The sequence below is a fragment of the Sphaeramia orbicularis genome, chromosome 21, assembly GCF_902148855.1.
Source record: "Sphaeramia orbicularis chromosome 21, fSphaOr1.1, whole genome shotgun sequence".
Taxonomy (NCBI): domain Eukaryota; kingdom Metazoa; phylum Chordata; class Actinopteri; order Kurtiformes; family Apogonidae; genus Sphaeramia; species Sphaeramia orbicularis.
The window spans coordinates 18,695,923-18,719,887 of record NC_043977.1 but is presented as its reverse complement, the minus strand read 5'-3'; the positions used below and the strand labels follow the sequence as shown (position 1 = coordinate 18,719,887).

At 36.8% G+C, this 23,965-nt stretch overlaps 1 protein-coding gene across 2 annotated transcripts in view; it reads right to left on the bottom strand.

Annotated features, from left to right (window-relative positions):
- vwc2l (von Willebrand factor C domain containing 2 like) overlaps window positions 1-23,495 on the bottom strand; it is an 82,152-nt gene extending 58,657 nt beyond the window's left edge. Inside the window, exons 1-2 of one of the 2 annotated variants that reach the window (XM_030125591.1) lie at window positions 22,726-23,495; window positions 21,260-21,771 (exon numbers count right to left, since the gene is read on the bottom strand). In XM_030125591.1, coding sequence (XP_029981451.1) covers window positions 21,260-21,646 — 387 coding nt within the window. In that variant the 5' untranslated portion in view covers window positions 21,647-21,771; window positions 22,726-23,495. The remainder of the gene's footprint in view (window positions 1-21,259; window positions 21,772-22,725) is intronic. The other variant, XM_030125592.1, reaches the window with a different exon arrangement.
- Window positions 23,496-23,965: the final 470 nt, after the last annotated feature.

Here is a 23,965-nt window from a genome sequence, read left to right as displayed (position 1 = left end):
GTGTGCTGAATCCAAACATCACATTAATTTTACTCAATCAGGTCAACTTTCTGAACTATGCTACATATTAGCTTTTTAACATTTTTGCTTACATTTATGGGCATTTTCACATCATATGATACAAAATTCTTTCATATTTCTTGCAATAAACGATTTCTGAAGATTTTACTTTTGCCAATTTATGATTGTTTTTTTTTAATATTACAGGTGAATGAAATGGCTTCGACTAGAAGATCTTGCAAAAATAAGCCTGACGTATTCTGCTACATCTGCGGTGAATACACCATTGTACCTAACAGGAATCAAGTCACAAGTTTCCTAAAGTGTGCTTACCAATCTTATTTTGGTATTAATTATTATAGTTTGTGAGAAGATCAAATTTTTCAAAATCAAATTAGCAAAAAAACCTGAACTGATTGAGGAAAAACAGATGTCATTTTTGGATTTAGCGGTGCAAAATGGTCCTAATTCATTTGAAAAGACCTAGACAACTTGCAAAAAACATTTTTTTGTAACCCAGTGTAATCCTGCCCTTTCTTATGACATGAAGGTCACCTGACAACAACAACAAAGACCATACTATACTAAAACTAAATCATCAATCAATCGATCAATCAAATTTTATTTACAGGGTGGGGAAGCAAAATTTACATTTTGAGGCAGGGATTGAAAGACAGTGTATGACCAATTAGTTTATTGAAAGTCATGAGAATTTTTTTTGCCACAAGAAAATTGACATAATAGAAAATGTTTTTATTCTGTGTGTCCTCCTTCTTTCTTAATAACTGCCTTCACACATTTCCTGAAACTTGCACAAGTGTTCCTCAAATATTTGGGTGACAACTTCTCCCATTCTTCTTTAATAGTATCTTCCAGACTTTCTCGTAATAGTTTTGCTCATAGTCATTCTCCTCTTTCCATTATAAACAGTCTTTATGGACACTCCAACTATTTTTGAAATCTCCTTTGGTGTGACGAGTGCATTCAGCAAATCACACACTCACTCAAAAAAATAATTAGGCCAAAAATGTTGACTTTATGTATTTTCATTACATGTAAATTTTCCATGTAATTTTATTACATAAGTTTAATGGCAAGAGTTGCATTTAATACAATGTTTTTTTCTATCATATTGAGTCAATATAAATAAATTAAATACCTTTAGTCAAATTTGCTTTAGTTAATGCAAACTTTTACATAAACTGTGTTTGACTGTGACGCTCAGCCTTTTTATGTGATCTAGTAAATAAAGTTTACTTTATTTGTTTAGATTCACTTTATACTAAGCATATTCACATTATGTTTGACTTTTTTGGATAAATAAACTTTAAATTTCATATATTTCAGTTACATTTTACTTTAAAATATTACTTCATGTTTATTAGAGCCAAGAATTATTTTTTTTGAGTGCTCTTTGACGTTTGCTTTCCTGATTACTCATATGGGCAAAAGTTTCTGAAAAGGTATGGATAATAGTGTTAGGTATGATTATGACATCAATATATGTTTGGTTTCAAAACAATTGACGTAGTGCCTGCTGAGAAAAAACAACTAAATGTTCATTGTAAATTTTGCTTCCCCACCCTGTATATAGCGCCAAATCATAACGAAAGTTATCTCATGACACTTTACATATAGAGTTGGTAAAAACCAGACTCTAAGCCAATTTACAGAAACCCAACAGAATCCTCCAGGATCCACTTTTTTCTTTTTTTTTTTGTTTCCTGAAAAAAGGGATTTTTTTAAGATAGGAGGTTTTGCATTTTAGCCATCAATATGTGTATGCACTTTAACCCTTTCATGCATGAATTATGAGAACCTTAGTTGAGTTTTTTTTTGTTTAGGCATGAAAAAAACAATGTGATTGAATTTTTTTTATGAACCTATTTTTCATGAAGTTACAAAAATGTCCACTCAGCTGGACACCATGCATTTAATTTTTGAAGCAAAAAAAACATGTATTTAAAACCCATCATCAGAAAGTGAAATACTGTGTGAAAACTATGAAATAAAAACATTTTTAATGCTGCTAATCTGATGTTTTCTCACATTTTAACATACTCTAATACTAGTTATTACTAACTTCATGCAAATAATATGCAAAAAACCCCCAAAACTTTTTGATAAAGAATACTCATAATTACAGTGTAATAGCAATTAGCCATTGATTTAAGACATGTTAATGTAGATCAGGTTTATCAACAGCAGCAAAGTTACAGTAACTACATGAATGTCAGTGTATGGGATGGTGCATTAGTGTCCACTGTGTTGGCTGATATGGAACTAAAACAACAAAACCTATGAATATACAAGATAACAGCTGGAGAATAACTGTCCACTGGAGTGACCACTGTGCATGAAAGGGTTAAACCAAGGACTGGGTTGACAATATCTGCATAAAGCGTTTATATTAGATTAAATGATTAGACTATGACCTGCGTGAATTTTCATCATAATAACACAGAAAAATAAATCAAGTGCTTACTGATGCGATTCACCTACAACAATTCTTCCATTAAATCAAACAATTCTAAATTCCACATAGACCGCCCCTCTCTCTTGTTATCCTTTCCTTTCCTGTCTCATTTCTTCTTGATCATGGGCTGATGAATATAAATGCAGAGATCTGCACAATGCAGCACGATCACCGCCAAGGAAATGCCAATGAGGCCCACACCAAAGGTTAAACTGTCGACATCTCTAAACAGGCTTCGGCGAACCAGATAGTGGCGGCCTTTCGTTTCCTTTAACACGGCAGGGAACTGAAGCTTTCATGTTGTTACTGAAGAGGCACAACCCTCATATTAGGTTGGGACTCAGTCACTGGAGTCGCTTGTGTGGTCGTCAATGGTAGAAGGTGAAAATCATGCTCTGCGGATTTCCTCTGCCCTTATTTTAGTCATGTAATTTTCACTGGGATAATCAATAACAGCAAATGAATGTTATTTCCTCTCTAAAGAACAAAGAAATGCCCTTCTGCCTTTGGGCCTTCCAGTCAAGGTTAGAATGGGTACGAGCTGCACTATTGATGGAATTGATCTCACATCAAACTGTGAGACTTATGCACTCACAACGGCTCTAACAAAATCTGTGGGCTTGCATTTCAATTTCTGATGCGCAAACACACCATTCAGAGGAGATGGACTACGCAGGATTTTAAAAGGGCTGATCCCACACACCTCTCGCTAAAATCACCGCTTTCACTGCCGTGTCGTTTTGATGATGACCGCCGAAAAATGTACATGATCATTAATCCCTCTCTACAGTTAATTATCAGTTAAATACAGACAAAGTGGAAAATGACAAATGCCTCCAGTTTTCAGAGGCCAAAGGATCACCTTTAGTGATGTTTTTTTTTCTATTTAACTGGTCAAATACAATTATAATAGATATCTTTAAAAAAACAAACAAAAAAAAAACCAAAACTCCACTACTACAGTATAGGCATAAAGTCAGAATACTGTCAATACATCCTGTAGTTTAATGCACCCGAGACAGACAAATACAGTTGCGGAAAAAATCATTAGATCATCAAAAGTCATCAAAAATAATAGTTATGCATTCAAGTACTAACTCCTGTGTGTATCATGTGACTAAAAAAGACACAAAAGAAAACATGGGATGCCTAAAAGCACTGTTTTTGTCAGTACAATGCCATAGATATCGATGTAAGAACTGAAGTGATTTTGGTTATTATCAAGAAAACTATGGAAAATGTCTAGATATCAGCTCTGAAATTAATCTAAAAATTAAATTTAAATTAAATTTGGGACAGGTTTTGGGATTACATAAAGGTAGATAAGTCTGTATGTATGAAGGTATGAGTGCATCTACTTGTGTGTGTACAGATATTTATTAGTTGATATTATTATGTATCCACCTCCTTTTGTATCTGCTGCCTGTCTTTTATTCATTTATTTTATTTTTGTTCTTTTATGTTTGAGATAAAAAAGTATATTGAGTCTGTCACTAGAGTTAATTGTTAATTATATACAACCTGTTTTTGTACGGAGAAACATATTAAGTTTGCCACGTACCAAGCCTTTGACAAGATTTAAAAAGAAAGAAAAAAAAATTTAAGTTAAACTCTTATGAGCTACTTTTGTTGTTATCATTATATTTGTCCAAACAAATGTACCTTTAGTTGTACCAGGCATTAAAATGAACAAGAAACAGAAGAAAACAAGGGGTGGTCTGATAAGTTTTTCCGCGACTGTATGTCCTATCCAATCCAACTTTATTTGTAAAGCACTTTAAAACAACCACAGTGGACCACAGTGCTGTACAGAAAAATAAATAAAAAACAAAATAACAGGGTAAAATACAAGAATAGATTTGAAAATAAATAAATAAATAAAAATACAGAAGAATATATATAAAACCTGAATAAAAGAATAAAATAAAATGAGTAAAAAAAAAATATTAAAAGGGTTCTTAAAAGACTAAAAGGTGGCTAAAAGGTTACTTAAAAAATTATTTTACCTGTTTCAGAAACGTCTGATATCCTAAAAAATTTAATGTTCCCACACAGTGCCATAGGATGGTTGGTAATTATGTTTTTCTATATTGTATTTGGTTTAACTCGCTGTGTCCGCCCCTGCCTGTTCCAGTTCATTTCAGCGTCGTGACATGCCGCATTCACAAGTGTGACATGTTGAAACATCTCCCAGCAGAGATGTCTCTGTTTTGCCTTCATGTTATTATGAATCCAGACTGTGGCTAACTACACTACAGATTAGAAGCAGTGGTGCCAGATGGCAACTGTTACAGAACCACAGAGGCTTAAAATTATTGTATTTTCAGGATTTTTTTTTTTCTTTTTACCAGACAACATAGGTAACACTTAAACACTGAGACAAATTCATTTTTGACATGTCTACAGATTCAGCTGTGTTTAAAAATAGACTTGCAGAAATTATTATGTTACATGATCAGGAAACATGTTTATTATCATTATATGTATGATTTTCTAGAATCTGTCACATGAGATCGGAGGGAGGGAGAGAGAGAGAGAGAGAGACAGCGATAGAGAGAGGGAGGGAGAGAGAAATAAATTGTGTGAGAGAGAGAGAGAGAGAGAGAGAGAGAGAGAGAGAGAGAGAGAGAGAGAGAGAGAGAGAGAGAGAGAGAGAGAGAGAGAGAGAGAGAGAGAGAGAGAGAGAGAGAGAGAGAGAGAGAGAGAGAGAGAGAGAGAGAGAGAGAGAGAGAGAGAAATTGGGAGGGAGGGATAGAGAGGGAGAGAGAAAGATAAAAAGGAGATGGATGGAGGGGAGGGAGGGAGGAAGAAAGAGAGAGGGAGGAAGAGAGAGAGAAAGATAAAAAGAGGGAGGAAGAGAGAGAAATTGGGAGGGAGGGAGGGAGGGAGGGAGAAAGAGAGAGATAAAAAAGAGGGAGGAAGAGAGAGAGAAATTGGGAGGGAGGGATATATATAGAGAGAAAGATAAAAAGAGGAAGGAAGAGGGAGAGAAAGAGAGAGGAACTGGGAGGGAGGGATAGAGGGGTGGAGGGAGGGAGAAAGAGAGAGGGAGGGAGAGAGAAAGAAAAAAGAGGGAGGAAGAGAAAGAAAGAAAGAAAGAAAGAAAGAAAGAAGGAAGGAAAGGTGGAAATGGAGAAAGAAAGAAGAAAGAAAGAAAGGAAGGAAGGAAGGTGGAAATGAAGGAAAGAAGAAAGAAAGAGAGAAAGAAAGAGAAGGAGGGAGGGAGGGAAGAAGGAAGGGAAGAAAATGAAGAAAGAAAGAAAAAAGGAAGGAAGGAAGAAAGAAAGAAGGAAAGGTGGAAATGGAGAAAGAAAGGAAGAAAGAAAGGAAGGTGGAAATGAAGAAAGGAAGAAAAAGTGGGAGTTATGGATAGAGAGAGGGAGAGAGAGAGAGAAAGATAAAAAGAGGGAGGAAGGGATGGATGGATGGATGGATGATGGGAGAGAGGGAGAGAGAGAAAGAAATTGGGAGAGAGGGAGGGAGAGAGATAAAAAGAGGGAGGAAGAGAAAGAGGGAGATAGATAGAACTATTGCGATTATACAGTACATGTTTAGGGATTTCTTAGATTCAGAACTCTTGTCCATCATGGAGCCTCTGGCCTTACTGATAGTACATTATTAGTACACTGTTGTATAAATACACTAATCATTGTAAATTTGTCAGTGACGATTACAGTAAATGTGGGTCAAACAGACAGAATGTTTGCATTTTGCACGAACAGTTCACATTTGTGGAGCTGCATTTATTTTCACCACACACAGTTCATGTTAGTCAGTTAATTTACATCCCTATCAATTAGTAGTTGACAAGAATTTGCTCGATTAAATTAATTGTCGTTTAATTGCCCTTTTCCGTGGCGGGATTTGTGGTGCTGACAGTAGGGGGCGCCACTGCCCAAACTAAACTTAATCACTGAAGCTTTCTGTCCCGTTCAGCCATTTGAGTTCATTAATACAACCAACAATTGAACATTTTAGATAATCGGCTCAAAGTTCGGACATATTTTCAGTTTTTACTACAACCTCTGCTTCTGATAAACAATTACGGCGTACTCGGAGAAATGTTCGTCAGAAGTCTTGACCTTATATGTGCAAATGTTGTGATGTAACTAGTTATAAAATGTAAGAAATTAAGCAGAAATTAAAACAGGTTGTAGAAATCCACTCAATTTTTGCCAAAATGAATATAAAGATAGCTTTGCAGCACCTGGAGGGTTCAAATTCAAACTTTTTTAACTATTAGATTCCCCAAATACACAAATACATGAACCGAAGACTAATAAAAGTGGGTTTAGCAAAATATGCCCCCTTTAAAGCACACGTATCTTCTGTGACGAAGTGTTTATGAATCACAGCTAAAGCAGATACAGGAGGTCCTCGGGTTACGAACGAGTTCCGTTCCTACGCTGGCGACGTAACCCGAATTTCCGCGTAAGTCGGAATTAACCCTTTACTACCCCCTAAATACCCCCTAAATCTCTAAATAAATATCCAAATACACGTATTACGGGCTTTGTCTTTAATAATGGTCACCACGGTCGACCGACTGAAGCCTAAGGCTTTACCGATGTTCGTTGGCGTCTCACCTTTCTCCGACCTTTTGATGATATCCAGCTTCGTTTCCATCGTAATGGCTTTCCTCTTGGCTGGACCAGCATCGCTAGAAGATCCTGCTTTCTTTTTTGGGGCCATGATGTGAAAAAGGAGGGTGAAAAAGGCGAGGATACCGAGAAAATTACGGAGCACAAACACAGACACTCTACACGATGGGGCTGGAGACAAACTGGCGGACGAGACTCAGGCATCGTAAAGTCGAAACAGCGTAGGTCGAGTACCGCGTAACCCGAGGACCTCCTGTACTCAGTTGCCACAAACTGCAAATTCCTCCACTTCTATTACCTTTCAAAATAAAAGCCCTATTTGCAACGTGATATCATGACTCGCGTAAATATACACGCCACTTTTAATTGGTGTTATCTGTACGCATTATAAGCTTTCTGTGTATGTTCACGCAGTTATTAGCCCCGTCCAACCTGAATTGATGTGTCAAATACCATGCACTGAGGGTTAGGGTTATGTGAAGTGGAGATATTGGCGTAAATGGACACGCAATCAAATGGCGTTGAATTACACGCGAAAGGTCGAAAATCCGTAAGTATATTACGTCAAATGCCATAAGAACTGGTGTGACAGACAACACCGTTTATTGAGATCAGTCTGCTATTTGTGTACTTTATGTAACTGAACTCATAGTTACTCAGAATTTCAAGAAGACTTACCACTTAATTCACACTGGGTATTTTATTTAATTCAAGCAAAATTGCTGCAAGTTTAACCCATAAAGACCCAAACAGCAACTGGCAACCAAGACCATCTACTGATCTAAAATTATTAACAACTTCGGATCCATTAATCTTATCAATCCATGTAAATAATTGGTGTAAAATACAATTTTTCATCTTTTCATGGTCATCACATATGACTCATTTGGATGTTCAGAGGCTTCGTAGTTACCATGGAAACACCGTCATCTTCTACAACATTCACTCACCAGTAAAACCCATGGACTTGGATCAATGACAGTGATTGAAGATGATTGTTTTTATGGTCCAACGTGATATCATGACTTGCGTAAATATACACGCCACTTTTAATTGGCGTGTTATCTGTACGCATTATAAGCTTGCCATGTGTATGTTCACGCAGTTATTAGCCCCGTCGACGCGTCAAATACTATGCACCTAGTGTTAGGGTTATGTGAAGTGGAGATACTGGCGTAAATCGACACACAATCAAACAGCGTTGAATTACACGCAAAAGGTCAAAAATGCGTAAGTATAGCACGTCAAATGCCCTAAGAACTGGTGTGACGTACAACGCCGTTTATTGAGATCAGTCTGTTATTTGTGTACATTATGTAACTGAACTCATCGTTACTCAGAATTTCAAGAAGACTTACCACTTAATTCACACTGGGTATTTTATTTAATTCAAGCAAAATTGCTGCAAGTTTAACCCATAAAGACCCAAACAGCAACTGGCAACCAAGACCATCTACTGATCTAAAATATTTAACAACTTCGGATCCATTAATCTTATCAATCCATGTAAATAATTGGTGTAAAATACAATTTTTCATCTTTTCATGGTCATCACATATGACTCATTTGGATGTTCAGAGGCTTCGTAGTTACCATGGAAACACCGTCATCTTCTACAACATTCACTCACCAGTAAAACCCATGGACTTGGATCAATGACAGTGATTGAAGATGATTGTTTTTATGGTCCAACGTGATATCATGAATTGCGTACAGATAACACGCCACTTTTAATTAGCGTGTTATCTGTACGCATTATAAGCTGTCAGTGTCCATATTTAACCCTTTCATGCATACTGGTCTCTACAGTGGACAGCTATTCTACAGCTCTTCTCTTGTATATTCATGGATTTTGTTGTTTTGTTTTGTTTTTTGTTTTTTTTTGCACGTATCTTTATTAAAGTTTTAACACATTACATATGTTTTCTGGTATGAATTGGTAACATTGTGTAGATCTCCCCTGAGCGTAATAGTTATAGTTTTCACGCAATTTATCAGTAAATACATGTTTCTTTGCTTCAAAAACTTAAACGCATGGTGTCCAGCTGAGTGGATATTTTTGCAACTTCATGAAAAATAGGTTCATACGAATTTTTTTTATCATTATTATTACTTTTTTTTTTTTCCTTTTTTTTTGATTGATTGATGTATTTATTTCGAACATGAATGTCAAACAGAAGAAAATAAGTAAACAAAACACTTAAATATAAGACATATAATACATATTCGAAAAGGAGTGAGAAGAAGTATAACTTATAAACTCCCACCCCTTCTCCTTATATAATTAATAACAATAATAACCTTCCTCGTCTAATCATATCTATACACTATGCCATAATATGACTGATACTTACAAGTAAATAATAAGATTTCTGGCTTTATATTATTATGAACAAATATAATATGATTTGCATAAACACATAATACAATAACACATATATGTAAATACATATTCATACACAGATCTATACACCCACACATATACACCTACATATATATATACACACACATACACACCTATACAGACATTTACACACACTTACCACATACTTGTACATCTTTAGAACACCCAGTGATCCCCAAGCCCTCCCTCATCCCTGTACCTCTGAAAAATTGTGTCTCATAAGAAAATTTCATAAGTTTCATAAGAAAATTTTCAATCGCATTGTGTTTTTTCATGCCTAAAGAGAAATAAAAACACTCAGGAAAAAAAAATCTTGATTAAGGTTCTCATAATTTGTGGATGAAAGGGTTAAGCCACATAAAAAAGCACGCCATTAGCACGATTAGCGGTTAGGTTTAGGATTAGCGATTAGCTGCTAGCGCATTGACACACCATCAAATGGTATTAAATAACACGCAAAAGGATGAAAATGCGTACATATAGCACAGCAAATGCAAAAAACTGGCGTCCCATACAATGCGATTTCATGAGATCAGTCTGTTCAGTAATTGATATATTTGCTGAAAAAGTCACTTTTTCTTCAGTTTTCTCTGTTTCTGATATAGCCCTCAACTTTAATCTAAGCTTCTATGAATATCTACATAATCAGTAAATTAACCCTTTCATGCATACTGGTCACTACAGTGGACAGTTATTCTCCAGCTGTTCTCTTGTATATTCATGGGTTTAGTTGTTTTAGTTCCATATCAACCAACACAGTGGACACTTACACATCATCTCATAAACTGCAATTCATACCATTACTGTAACTTTGCTGTTCTTGATTGGTTCTTGAGTGGAAATTAATTAATGGTTATTTTTTGCATATTATCTCCATGAACTGAGTAATAACAAGTATTAGAATATGTTTAAAATGTGAGAAAACATCAGATTAGCTGCATTAAACAGGATTTCATTCTACTGTTTTCATATCACTTCATGATATTGGGTTTTAAATACATGTTTCTTTGCTTCAAGAATAAAATTCATGGTGTAGCTGAGTGGACATTTTTGTAAATCTATGAAAAAAAAACAACAACTCAATCTCATTGTTTTTTTCATGCCTAAGGAGGAATAAAAACACTCAAAAAACAAAACAAAACAAAGCAAAACAAACAAAAAAAACCTCAACTAAGGTTCTCATAATTCATGCATGAAAGGGTTAAATACAAGAAAAAAACATGCTTTTCATTGAAAAAAACACAAAATACATATGATAATATTATAATAAATGGTGATAAATCATTTAAGAAAGGTGAAATCTAGAGGAAGAAAAAAAAATATTTGGGAACTGCCACAAAAGTAACTGTGGGTCTTTATGGGTTAATACAGACGAGGCTGACTGGCAACTAAATGAAATGTACCACTGCAGTGATTGTTGACATTTTTATTACTGGAAACATTAATTATAATCTACATAATATAGTTTTTACATATTTTAATCTGTAAATGCTTCATATTATGTGTTTAAATGAATCCTGCAGTGTAAATAATATATTTTCCGTTCTTATCAAATGGTTGTAGGTCACAGATCTTAACCACGTAATTGCTGTTTCAATATGAAATTGAAAAGATAATGGCATTGATGGCTTTTCAGATCAGAACTGAAGTAGTTATCCAGTAGAAATACCTCTGAAGCACTATGTGGCTGATTGAAACCCTTTGAACGGCTGCTGTATGATGTGAGCCTTGTACTGTAACATGAGGAAGCTAAAGGCATAAAGACGTTGCTGTCTTTTGAACTCGACCGAATTATGTTTTTGTTTGTTTTTAGTTAAACACTTTGTGAAGCGGTAGTATGAAATGGTTGTACACCTGCGTGGATTAGAGTGTCTACAAATATAGAGGTCGACTCTTTTAATGCGCGATATCATGTCTGCGGTGGTTATAGTGGTTAACGTCACTGTAGCATCCTCACTGATAATGAACTAATCTTAGAGATGCTTTTAAAGAGATCATTTCTACTATTCATTTAGTTCTGTCCTCTCTTAAAAAGCCAATTCAGGATTTCTACTTCCCTAATTATGAAATACCAGCGCTTAAGAGGCATTTGCATGAGACAGGTGTCATCTCAAATGGACTGTACAAAGCATGTGATCAAAAGCACTCGTCTTCATACCATAAATCCTCTCTGCACCCGATTGGATAGATGAATGACTCTCAGAGATGTTGTTGTTCAAAGAAAATTTTCCTTTTTTTTTTTTTTTTTTTTTTTTTCAACAAGATAACCTTGGTTACTGGAAAAAGTAATAAATAAATACATAAAACAAGATGACAAAGGGCCAGGGTTGTTTAGAGATTTCAGAGCACATATCACATATCCTAGTACAGTGTTTTTAAACCTTGGGGTCGGGACCCCACATGGAGTTGCCTGAAAATTCTAGTAATTCATAAAAAAAAAAAAAAAAAAAAAACACTTGATAATAAAAAATAAATGGTGAGTTGACAGATACGATCACTATATAAAAACATTGAAGCACTGTGGTTCTGTTTATCTGTCAAATGTTCATTGTGGTCAGTTTCAGATGCTGCAGCTCTTTCATAATTCATAGTTTGAGTTCTTGTTCAGTAATAATTGTCAGCCTTGTAAATCCAAGCTGGACTGACTGTACATATCCTGACCAAGGAAAATAAAATTCTCACTTTGTGCAGTAATTTACACCTGTCTTTTCTGCCTCCATCCATATAAATATACATTATATAGACTAAACATCGTCTAATGTTAATGTTTATTTGCAACATGGTATAGTAAACTATTACATGATCAAAAATAGGACCATTGGCCCTGTAGCTTACCGGCCAAATTAAAAGCTTTGGGAAATGTATCCAGATGCCATTTATTATCACTCAGTTCTGTGTATTTATTATATTACAGAAATAGCCCATGTTTTGGTCACATTCCAATCAGATCTGTAAAAAAATTCAAATTCCAACTTGATATCATTGACACTGATTTATTCTATCAATCCACTTCCTATCTGTTATAATGGGAAAATTTTTCAAAGTCGCACCAAATCCAGAATCAGATCTGGATGGAAATAATTTCAAAACCTTGTGTTGACATCATCATACAGAAGCTGTATACCAAGTTTGAAGTCAATCAGAACTGGAGTTTGGGAGAAGAAGACGATTGAATTTTTTTTCCCCATAAGAGCCCATGTTAAATTTTCCGTAAGTTCCCGGATCCAGAAGAAGATCCTGATCAGCATGTGACCATTATGTTTTGGTCATCTCCCCATCAGGGCTGAACTGTAGAAATTTACACTGGATATCATTTATATTTACTGAGTTATTGCATGGATCCACTTCCTATCTCTTATAATGGGGACATTTTTCAAAGTTGCACCAAATCCAATATCAGATCCAGATCCAAATAATTTCACTAACTTTTGTTGACATTATCATAAAGAAGCTGTATACCAAGTTTGAAATCAATCGGAATTGTAGTTTTTGTAGACAGACGATGGACGCCGCATGACGACAATAGCTTACAGTCTGTTGGCCGATAAGCTAAAAACAAATTAATTTTAACAAAAAAATGTCTGTTTTGAATGTCTGGGGTCACCAGAAATTTGTGATGTTAATATGGGGTCACGAGCCAAAAAAGGTTGGGAACTGCTGCCCTAGTATGCCGTCATGTCTTATTAAACCGACCTTGAGTTTTAAACAGTTTAACGAAAGAGTCTGAACCCTGTTGAAATGTTCAGTCCACATCGCACTTAAATGTCAAAGCTACAGGGTGTATCCAAAAAAAAAAAAAACCTATACATTTTAAAAATTTCCCCCAGTTTCCGCATTTGATAATTTTTGCAGTTTTCTTCTATGGACGTCTGTAGGTAGGGGATTGGTGGATATTTGTCCAAATTTACAGACCCAGGTTTTCATGCATGAGTGAGCAGGGGCAAACTACGCAATCCAAGTTAAAACTAGTTTGTGCGAAGTAACGGTGGGATTTAAAAACAATCAAAGGTCATGGGAGGGGACAATGGGCATCCATCTTGTTTTCCACAAAATTACCAGATTACAGCATTAACACTTTGGCCACCATGTCAGTTTCATTTCTTTACCCATGACAGCTGTTCCTGCCTTTCAAAGTTACCGTATTTTCCAGACTATAAGCTACAAGCGACTACTTTTTTCTCCCATTTTGAACCCTGCGGCTTATACAACGATGCGGCTCATGTATAGATTTATACGGGCAAACGGCCTCTAGGGGCGCTCTAGCAGGAAGCGCAAAAGCGAGATAGACAGATGGAAGAGATGATACGAAAAGGAGAAGTTTTAAGCTTAACTTTTAACAGTCATTTGGCGTGTCATGCACAAACCCTCATCATGGAAAACACACGAAGAAATGCATATGATGCAGCTTTTAAGTTAAAACCAATCCATGTGTCTGTCCAAGAAGGAAATAGAGCTGCTGCACAGAAGTGCCATTGAGCAGCAACGGAAGAGAGATGTAGAAGGTGTGTGACGGAACCTTTGAGGCTGTTCAACTCCGACACTGAAGAAGACTTCAGTGGTTTCAATGAGCAGAAGGAAGATGAAGATAGAGATCAATGACTTTTCTGTTTTTTTAACCAGCCGTGTTCCTGCCGTTTTACTGCAGTGTTACACACACTGTTTGGAAAAAAGCAGTTAAGGTATGGAAATAAATATTTAAATAATCTTTCTGTTTACCATCTTTCTGTGTAAATATCTCATGTTACAACGTGGACACCTGCGGCTTATAGTCAGGTGGGGCATATATATGTACAAATATTTTTTTTCTTTTAAAATTTGGTGGGTGCGGCTTATATTCAGGTGCGGCTTATATTCAGGTGCGCTCCGTACTCTGGAAAATACGGTAATTCAAGTTGTTTAGGCCTGAAAATGTCACTGAGGACAGGCCAAGTTAGGCTGCGTTAGAGTTAACACTAACCTGAAAATTTGGACAAATATCCACCAATCCCCTACCTACTGATGTCCATAAGAGAAAATTCCAAAAATTATCAAATGTAGAACTGCACTGTAAAAAACAAACAAACTGTAATCTAACAGAATTTTCACTGTTTATTTTACAGATTTTTCCTGTATTTTTTAGGTACAGGAAAATATCAATGAAATGACAAAAACAGACCGTGATTTTACATGTCAAATGTAAAATAACACGAAAAAACTAACTGTGAATAACCATAAAATTTCCATTTATTAAAATAATTTTTTTCTTTTTTCACAGAAAAATACAGTTAAAATACATTTGCAAATGTATCATAATTTCCACAAAAAATTCTTTTCTATTTATGAGATTAAACTGTTAATATCAAGTTTAATACTGTAAAAACAATAATAAAACGAGATAAAATTACTGACAATTAACCGTAAAAGAAGTGTTTGTTCTGTCAGTTTAACAAGACTTGTTTGTTAATTGTCAAATATCTTGTGTAATTACGGGAGGTTTCACAACAAAAATGTTGAATAAATGTATTTTTGTGAATGTATAACATGTATAAGCACTGATAAACTGTCCAAATACAGTTTTTATCAGTGGATTATACAACTTGGTCTCATTGAAAATTATTTATGTATATATTTATAGGTAATTTGATTGTTTTAATACATGTAAATATTCTTTATTAAACATTAAAAAGTCAAAAAAAATATGCAGAATCTCATGTAAAGTTAGGGCAAAAAATTTATTTTAATTATGGAAAATTACCGTATTTTTATGAGATGGTTATTTTCCGTTATTTTACAGTATTTTTTCGGCACCCCTGCTGCTGTTTTTTTACTTTTTTTTTTTTACAGTGTGGGGCTAATTTTTCAAAATGTATAGTTTCTTCTGATACCCCCTGTATAATAGGGATTATAAGCATCCATATTCATACTTTCTTTTAATCATTCAGTCATGCCGCTACACATAACAGTACACTTCCTGACTGAAAATGGAGGTGAAAACACACCTTTAATATATAATCAGCCTCACTTTTTCATAGACCATGTGTGCTAACCATATAACCACAGAGCTATACAGCTGCTAAGGCCGGATTGTGTCATATCACATCTCAATCACTGGCCTCTTCAATGCACATGTGCAGAATTTCAATGAGCAGGTTTCCTCATGGGCAGCAACAGTTTAAGCAGACTGTAGTTGTCATGCTCTTAGTGTCATTTCTAATCAGACAGCACTGTCACGCTTTATAACAACAACCATGATACGAGTCTGACAAGTCCAAATACCGCTCGCTTTCCCCCCCTTTCCCTTTTGACTGTTCCCCAAGTCAAAGCAACAAAAATACTGTTAGAGCATCTGCCAGTTTGGTTTTGTTGGTGTATGTTCGATGGATGGTGCAAGGGAGGAGGGATGACATCACTCCGGGAGGCGGCCATCTTTGTGCCCTTGGCAATGAACACCCACTAAACACCTTTGGATGATACTTTGATATTATTTTAAAGGTCCCATATTATGCAAATCTCACTTTGTGAAAGTTTTCTTATAGTAGTGTGTGTTGCAGTAGCCTCATTATGAGGTTCGAATTTGAAAACCGTCTGTTTCCTCCCTGCCTTGCTACACCACATTTTGTGAAAATGCCTGCTCAAACGGCCGAGTTTGAGTTGGGTCCGCTTATGACGACATAAGCGGATTTAACTCCTCCCCCTGACTGTGCCCCCACCCTGGCAAAGCGAGCCCCACCCTGGCAAAGTACCTCTTGGACAACAAACATGGCGAAGGCGAGACACGCAAGTTGTGGTGTTGTTGGCTGCACACACCAACACGATAGTTTATTTTTGCTCCCCACTTCCGAGCCTCTCCGAAAAAAGTGGCTGGATTCTATCTTTGATGGTCATGTACCAAACAACATTCCGAAACGCTTGTATGTGTGTGCCCGGCATTTCACGGACGAGTGTTTTTCGAACATGGGCCCATACAGCTCCGGCTTAGCACAAAGACTCCGAATCAAGAAGGACGCAGTACCAACGCTTCGTGACCCAAGTACAAGTGTGGGAGATGTAAGTTCTGATCATTTTTTTGTATCTTTACTGCATAACCCTACATTACGGATAAGCTGGTGGTTGTTGATGTGTACGTCTAACGTTAGCATGGCAGCTAACATAGCTCGGTTACTGCTGCTAACGTTTGCGTCCCCGTTAACATGCAAGAGCTGATAATATCCAGAGACATTCAACAGAACTACTTTGAACACGGGCCTTTTGTGGTTGGCATCAGTATAGTTAGCATCAAGCTTGTTAGTAGCTGCCTGCATTAGTGGCGGCAGGCGTCTTTCCGTGTCAGGTCCACGAACCCGACACAACACCGCCGTTTTCTGTCGGGGCTCAATCACGCCTCAAGGCAAAGAAAGCCAGTGTTTGGAAAGACGTTCTGTCTGAGACATGTGTATTGTAGACGAGAGAGGGGCTTCACAGTCAACATTAGCGCGTAGTACCGCTAGCGGAAGCCGCGTCCTCTCCCAGAGAGGGGAGGGGGAGTGGGCGTGGACAGATACGTTCATTTGCATACCCGGAAGCAGGCCCAGAAACAGCCTGTTCTGAGGAGGGCTGGTGAGAGGGACTTTTTCGACCGCTGAAAATTCCGAACAAAGGATGATTTTGGGGCGAACAAACTTAAATACTATGTTTTTGGGCTTCTGAGACCTATATGACGTGACTGAAAAATAGCATAATACGGGACCTTTAAGAGCCAGGACTCACAACAACCGTCAGCCTTGCTACCCCCAAACTACTACAACCCTTTGGTGCAGCCATGTCCCATTATGGCACAACATTAAAAACAGAGACCATGTTCTAGCACCTGCCCAGTACCATTAAGTAGGTTCATATTATTGAATCTTATCATGCCTGTTGATTTTACCTGATGTGTGTATTTCCTTCATTGCCTGTAGCAAACATGCAGCCCTTGGTGCTCCTATAAATATACAGTCGTGGAAAAAATTATTAGACCACCCCTTGTTTTCTTCAGTTTCTTGGTCATTTTAATGCCTGGTACAACTAAAGGTACATTTGTTTGGACAAATATAATGATGATAACAAAAATAGCTCATAAGAGTTTAATTTCAGAGCTGATATCTAGACATTTTCCATGTTTTCTTGATAATAACAAAAATTATTTGTTTTTACATCAATAGCTACGAAACAGTGCTTTTAGGCATTCCATGTTTTTTCTGTCTGTTTTAGTCACATGATACACACAGGAGTTAGTACCTGATTGCATAACCACTATTTTTGAGGACTTTTGATGGTCTAACAATTTTTTCTGTGTCTGTAAATGGAAGATGCAACACTTTTATAAGTATAACCCAATTTTTGATCAATTTATATGCATTTTATTTAATCTGACTGAATAAATGCACCTGGAAAGATAGAAGGGCACCAAAACCCCAAACCTCTCTGATCCCCAGCCCCAAAAAAGTACAAATATAATCTAATATACAGTTGCGGAGAAAAAAAATATTAGACCACCCTTATTTTCTTCAGTTTCTTGGTCATTTTAATGCCTGGTACAACTAAAGGTACATTTGTTTGGTCAAATATAATAATGATAACAACAAAAATAGCTCATATGAGTTTGATTTCAGAGCTGATATCTGTCCATTTTCCATGGTATTCTTGATAATAACCAAAATCACTTCAGTTCTTACATCAATATCTATTAAAAAAAAAGTGCTTTTAGGCATTCCATGTTTTCTTTTCTCTGTTTTAGTCACATGATACACACAGGAGTTAGTACCTGATTGCATAACTATTGTTTTTGATGACTTTTGATGGTCTAATACTTTTTTCCATGACTGTAAATGAAACATGCAACACTTTAATTAAGTATAACCCAATCTTTGATCAATTTATATGCATTTTTATTTAATCTGATTGAATAAATGAATCTGGCAAGACAGAAGAATCAGTTGGGCACCAAAACCCCCAACCTCTCTGCTCCCCAGCCCTCAAAAAAGTACAAATATACTCTAATAAACAGTCACAGGGGGAAAAAATATATATTAGACCACCCTTGTTTTCTTCAATTTGTTGTTCGTTTTAATGCCTGGTACAACTAAAGGTACATTTGTTTGGACAAATATAATGATAACAACAAAAATAGCTCATAAGAGTTGAATTTCAGAGCTGATATCTATGCATTTTCCATGGTTTTCTTGATAATAACCAAAATCACTACAGTTCTGACATCAATAGCTATAAAAACAGTGCTTTTAGGCATTCCATGTTTTCTGTCACATTAGTACTTGATTGCATAACCATTGTTTATGATGACTTTTGATGGTCTAATACTTCTTTCCATGACTGTAAATGGAAGATGCAACACTTCTATTAAGTATAACCCAATCTTTGATCAACTTACATTAATTGACTCAATAAATGCACCTGGAAAGATGGAAGGGCGCCAAAACCCCAAACCTCTCAGCTCCCCAGCCCCCAAAAAAGTTCAAATATAATCTCATGCACAGTCGCGGGGAAAAAATTATTGTTTTCTTGAATTTCTTGCTCATTTTAATGCCTGGTACAACTAAAGGTACGTTTGTTTGGACAAATATAATGATAACAAAAATAGCTCATAAGAGTTTAATTTCAGAGCTGATATCTAACCATTTTCTATGTTTTCTTGGTAATAACCAAAATCACTTCAGTTCTAACATCAATAGCTACAAAAAACAGTGCTTTTAGGCATTCCATGTTTTCTTTTCTGTCTTTTTTTGTCATATGATACACACAGGAGTTAGTACTTGATTGCGTAACAATTGTTTTCGATGACTTTTGATGGTCTAATACTTTTTTCCACAACTGTAAATGGAAGATGCAACACTTTTGTAAGTATAACCCAATCTTTGATCAACTTACATTGATAGACTGTGTAAATTCACCTGGAAAGAGGGAAGTTCACCAAAATCCCAAACCTCTCAGCTCCCCAGCCCAGTAAAGTACAAATATAATCTAATATTCATTTTAATGCCTGGTACAACTAAAGGTACATTTGTTTGGACAAATACAATGATAACGACAAAAATAGCTCATAGTAGTTTAATTTCAGAGCTGATATCTATCCATTTTCCATGGTTTTCTTGATAATAACCAAAATCACTTCAGTTCTTACATCAATATCTATGGCATTGTACGGACAAAAACAGTGCTTTTAGGCATTCCAAGTTTTCTCTTCTGTCTGTTTTAGTCACATGATACACACAGGAGTTAATACTTGATTGTCTAACCATTGTTTTTGATGGTCTAGAAATTTTTTTTCTGTGATTGTATTGTGCAAAAGTGTAATGGAAGTACATTTTGCGCATTTTCACACATCAATGCATGGTGGTTTTGCTCAGACCAAATGTCTCACTTATGATCCTGTACTCAATCTATCCATTTTCCATGGTTTTCTTGATAATAACCAAAATCACTTCAGTTCTTACATCAATGGCTATAAAAAAAACAGTGCTTTTAGGCATTCCATGTTTTCTGTCACATTAGTGCTTGATTGCGTAACCATTGTTTTTGATGACTTTTGATGGTCTAATACTTTTTTCTGCAACTCTATATGGAAGATGCAACACTTTTATTAAGTATAACCCAACTTGCATTGATTGACTGAATAAATGCACCTGGAAAGATGGAAAGGCACCAAAACCCCAAACCTCTCGGCTCCCCAGACCCACAAAAGTACAAATATAATCTCATGTACATTCACGGGGGAAAAAATTATTGTTTTCTAGAATTTCTTGCTCATTTTAATGCCTGGTACAACTAAAGGTACATTTGTTTGGACAAATATAATGAGAACAACAGAAATAGCTCATAAGAGTTTAATTTCAGAGCTGATATCTCACCATTTTTTATGTTTTCTTGATAATAACCAAAATCACCACACGTTTTCTGTCACATTAGTACTTGATTGCATAACCATTGTTTTTGATGACTTTTGATGGTCTAATACTTTTTTCCATGACTGTAAATGGAACATGCAACACTTCCATAAAGTATAACCCAATCTTTGATCAACATACATTGATTGAGTGAATAAATGCACCTGGAAAGATGGAAGGGCACCAAAACCCCAAACCTCTCAGCTCCCCAGCCCCCAAAAAGTACAAATATCATCTAATATACAGTCGCAGGGAAAAAAAAAAAAAAAATATATATATATATATATATATTTTCTTGAATTTCTTGCTCATTTTAATGCCTGGTACAACTAAAGGTATGTTTGTTTGGACAAATATAATGAGAACAACAAAAATAGCTCATAAGAGTTTAATTTCAGAGCTGATATCTAACCATTTTCCATGGTTTTCTTGATAATAACCAAAATCACTTCAGTATGTATGACATTGTACTGACAAAAATAGTGCTTTTAGGCGTTCCATGTTTTCTGTCACATTAGTACTTGATTGCGTAACTATTGTTTTTGATGACTTTTGATGGTCTAATACTTTTTTTTGCAACTCTATATGGAAGATTCAACACTTTTATTAAGTATAACCCAACTTACATTGATTGACTGAATAAATGCACCTGGAAAGATGGAAGGGCACCAAAACCCCAAACCTCTCAGCTCCCCAGCCCCCCCAAAAATACAATATAATCCAATATAGAAGTGTAATTAACTACAAAACTGGGTAACTTGATTGAGAACAGTGTAAAGGACTTGTTTTCATGTTTTCAGTATAGTTATTTATGCTGGAAATTAAGAATAAATGAGGTTAAACGCACAGATATATTTGATTTCTTATAAACATGACTTACCTTGAATTCTTCCAGAATTTTATAGGTTTTCCCCCGGTACTCGCAAAAGTTTTTAACCTCCTTGCACTCGGGGCAGCACCCATTGTGTTCCACTTTGGTGCACTTGGGGTGCAGTTTGGGGCACTCGGGTTGGTCGCACACGGGCCCGTCCTCTGTGCACACGCACGGACAGTTCGAGTGTCCCGGGTAGAAGCGCTCCCCGAGTTTATAGACGAAACCACTGTCATCCACGCATCCTTTCCCCCGGTAGTCATCAAAGACGATGTTTTCACCGGCGGTCCGCTCCGCCTCGTCCGCCGCGTAATCCTCGGGGTTACCCACCGAGGCCGGAGACGCTGCGTTCAGGGCCAGCAGGAGCACGAAGGCGGACGACAGGGGAGGGCCCATCCTTCGCCTTCGACGTCGATATCCACGTTCAACCAGATTGTGTGGATGTCATCCCCTAGGCTCCCGGTATCCTCTCCGGATCTGTTCTGCACTTCATTATCATCAGCATCACTTGTGAAGATGGGCTGCAGTGGAGGAAAAAAAAAATATATATATATGATGATGATGATGATGATGATGGATGGATGGATGATGTGCATCCTCATAAACCATTTAACCTCACATTCATAATTTTTTTTAGACTTATTTGCTTTACTGTTTACATGGATCAATCAACTTTCTGTCTTTCTGTGTTTGTTTTCCTATCTCTGGAGACAAATAGAACCCCCTCCTCATCTACACTCCACAGGCTAATGTTATTATTTCTTAAAACAAACAAACAAACAAACAAACAAACATACATACACATACATAACCTACATCTGCATACATGGTGGTGGGTGGTGCAAGTCATATTAAACAAACAGCTAATTCACCTCATGCAAAATAAGAGAAATGCCTCCACGTCCAGCAACAGAGAAAAAGGTTACAAAAAAAAAAAAAAAAAAATCCATTATCTGAAGTGGGTGGAGTGGGCTCTTCGCTGTATTCTCCTCTACATTCAGTTCATGTATTTACTGGCTTTGTACAATTTAAAACTCCACGAGACCGACCAGAGAGACAACAGGTAGCCATTGATCTGTTACATTTTTTTTTTTCCTTTTTTTTCCCTTGAAGCAAATAATTAGACTACAGAAAATTGCAGCCTCAACACTGATCAAATAGTAACCTGATTTTTTTTTTTTTTTTTTTTTTTTTTTTTACTAAAGCAGCTATGGAGCAGACAGATTTCACGAATCATTGTTTAATGCGCAATGCTTTAAGACAAAATGCATTGGGAGGTGGGGGGGAAAAAAAAAAAAAAACAAAAAAAAAAACCCAACAACCACAGAACAGAATCCAACCACTTGAGCAGTAGCTGGAAATAAACACTCCGTTAGGAATCATTTTGCTTGCAAGTGCTCTTTTGCCTTGACAGATCAACTGAATTGGCAGTGACAATAGGAATAAAAGTACATTAAGCGATAAACCAAACTCACCGAGCTGGAATTGCTTGATATCCACTTAATCTGAAGCCACAAAGCCCAATACATAGAGGGCTAGAGCGGATTAAAAGGCAGTCGTCTATAGCCTATCGGAAACTTCACTTTATCCACAGGGTAAAAAATTCACCAGGATCCACAAGATACTATAATCCTCCCACTCGGTCGTGATGATGGGGTTTAAGAGCAATTAAGCACCAGCCTTTTGGGAGATATGGTCCCCCCTTTCCAATGTTAAGGTACTGATATCCACGTAAAAGTAGGTCTGATTCATGATCATCCTCCCCGGACTCACCTTTTCGAAGCAATATCACAGTTTACGTCCAAAGACATGCGGCAGGAAAACAGACACACACACACACATACATACACAGTGAAGAAGAAAAAAAAAAACAAAAAACCAGAATTTAGATTAGAAAATCCTCCGTGGCGTTTCCCTGAGCATCCGGAGTCCATTCATTCATCAGTATTTCCCAACGATGCAGGTGGATATTAGAAAGCAGCAGCAGTCAGTATATACATCCAGCATATGAATGGGAAATAAGAGATCCAAGTTAAAAAAAAAAAAAAAGAGAGAGAGAGAGAGGGAAAAAATCAAAATAAAAAGATGTTAAGCCAAAACCAGGGTTGTAGTCGGATGAAGTCCACGGTTTTTAGATGAAGTCGCCCTCATCGTCAATAGGCGAGACTGAAGAGGGAGCGCTCCGACTTTCAGCACCTTGGAGAGCGACGATCTCCTGCGTCCTGCGCTGATCCGAGCAAGAGCGCCCCCCCTCTTCCCCCCCACCTTGTTGTCCCCCCCCCCCCTTCTCCTTCCGTCACCCACAGACACAACACAGCACACCGTTCACATCCGTGGATCTAAACACTACTACTCCCACGGAACCACGGCCACGCAGGAGTTAAAGGCTGGAATCAAGTCAAACGACGAAATAAGTGGTCAGTAGTCAGACAGGGTCCTAAAGGAGCAGCAAGGGGGGGTTGGGTGGTGAGGTGGGGGGTGGGATAGGTATATATATATATATATATATATATATATATATATATGTATATATATATGTATAGGCAAGTCTGTCAAATGTGTATGAGTGCCTTTTTGTGTCCGTCAAACCGGTGCGTATGTGCGCATGTGTGCCAGAGTGCCTGACACACGACCCGCAGCATGTTTCCCTGAGTCACTCATTATTTGCAGCACAGTTTACAGAAACCCATTTGTATTCTACGGCGCAAAGCAAAA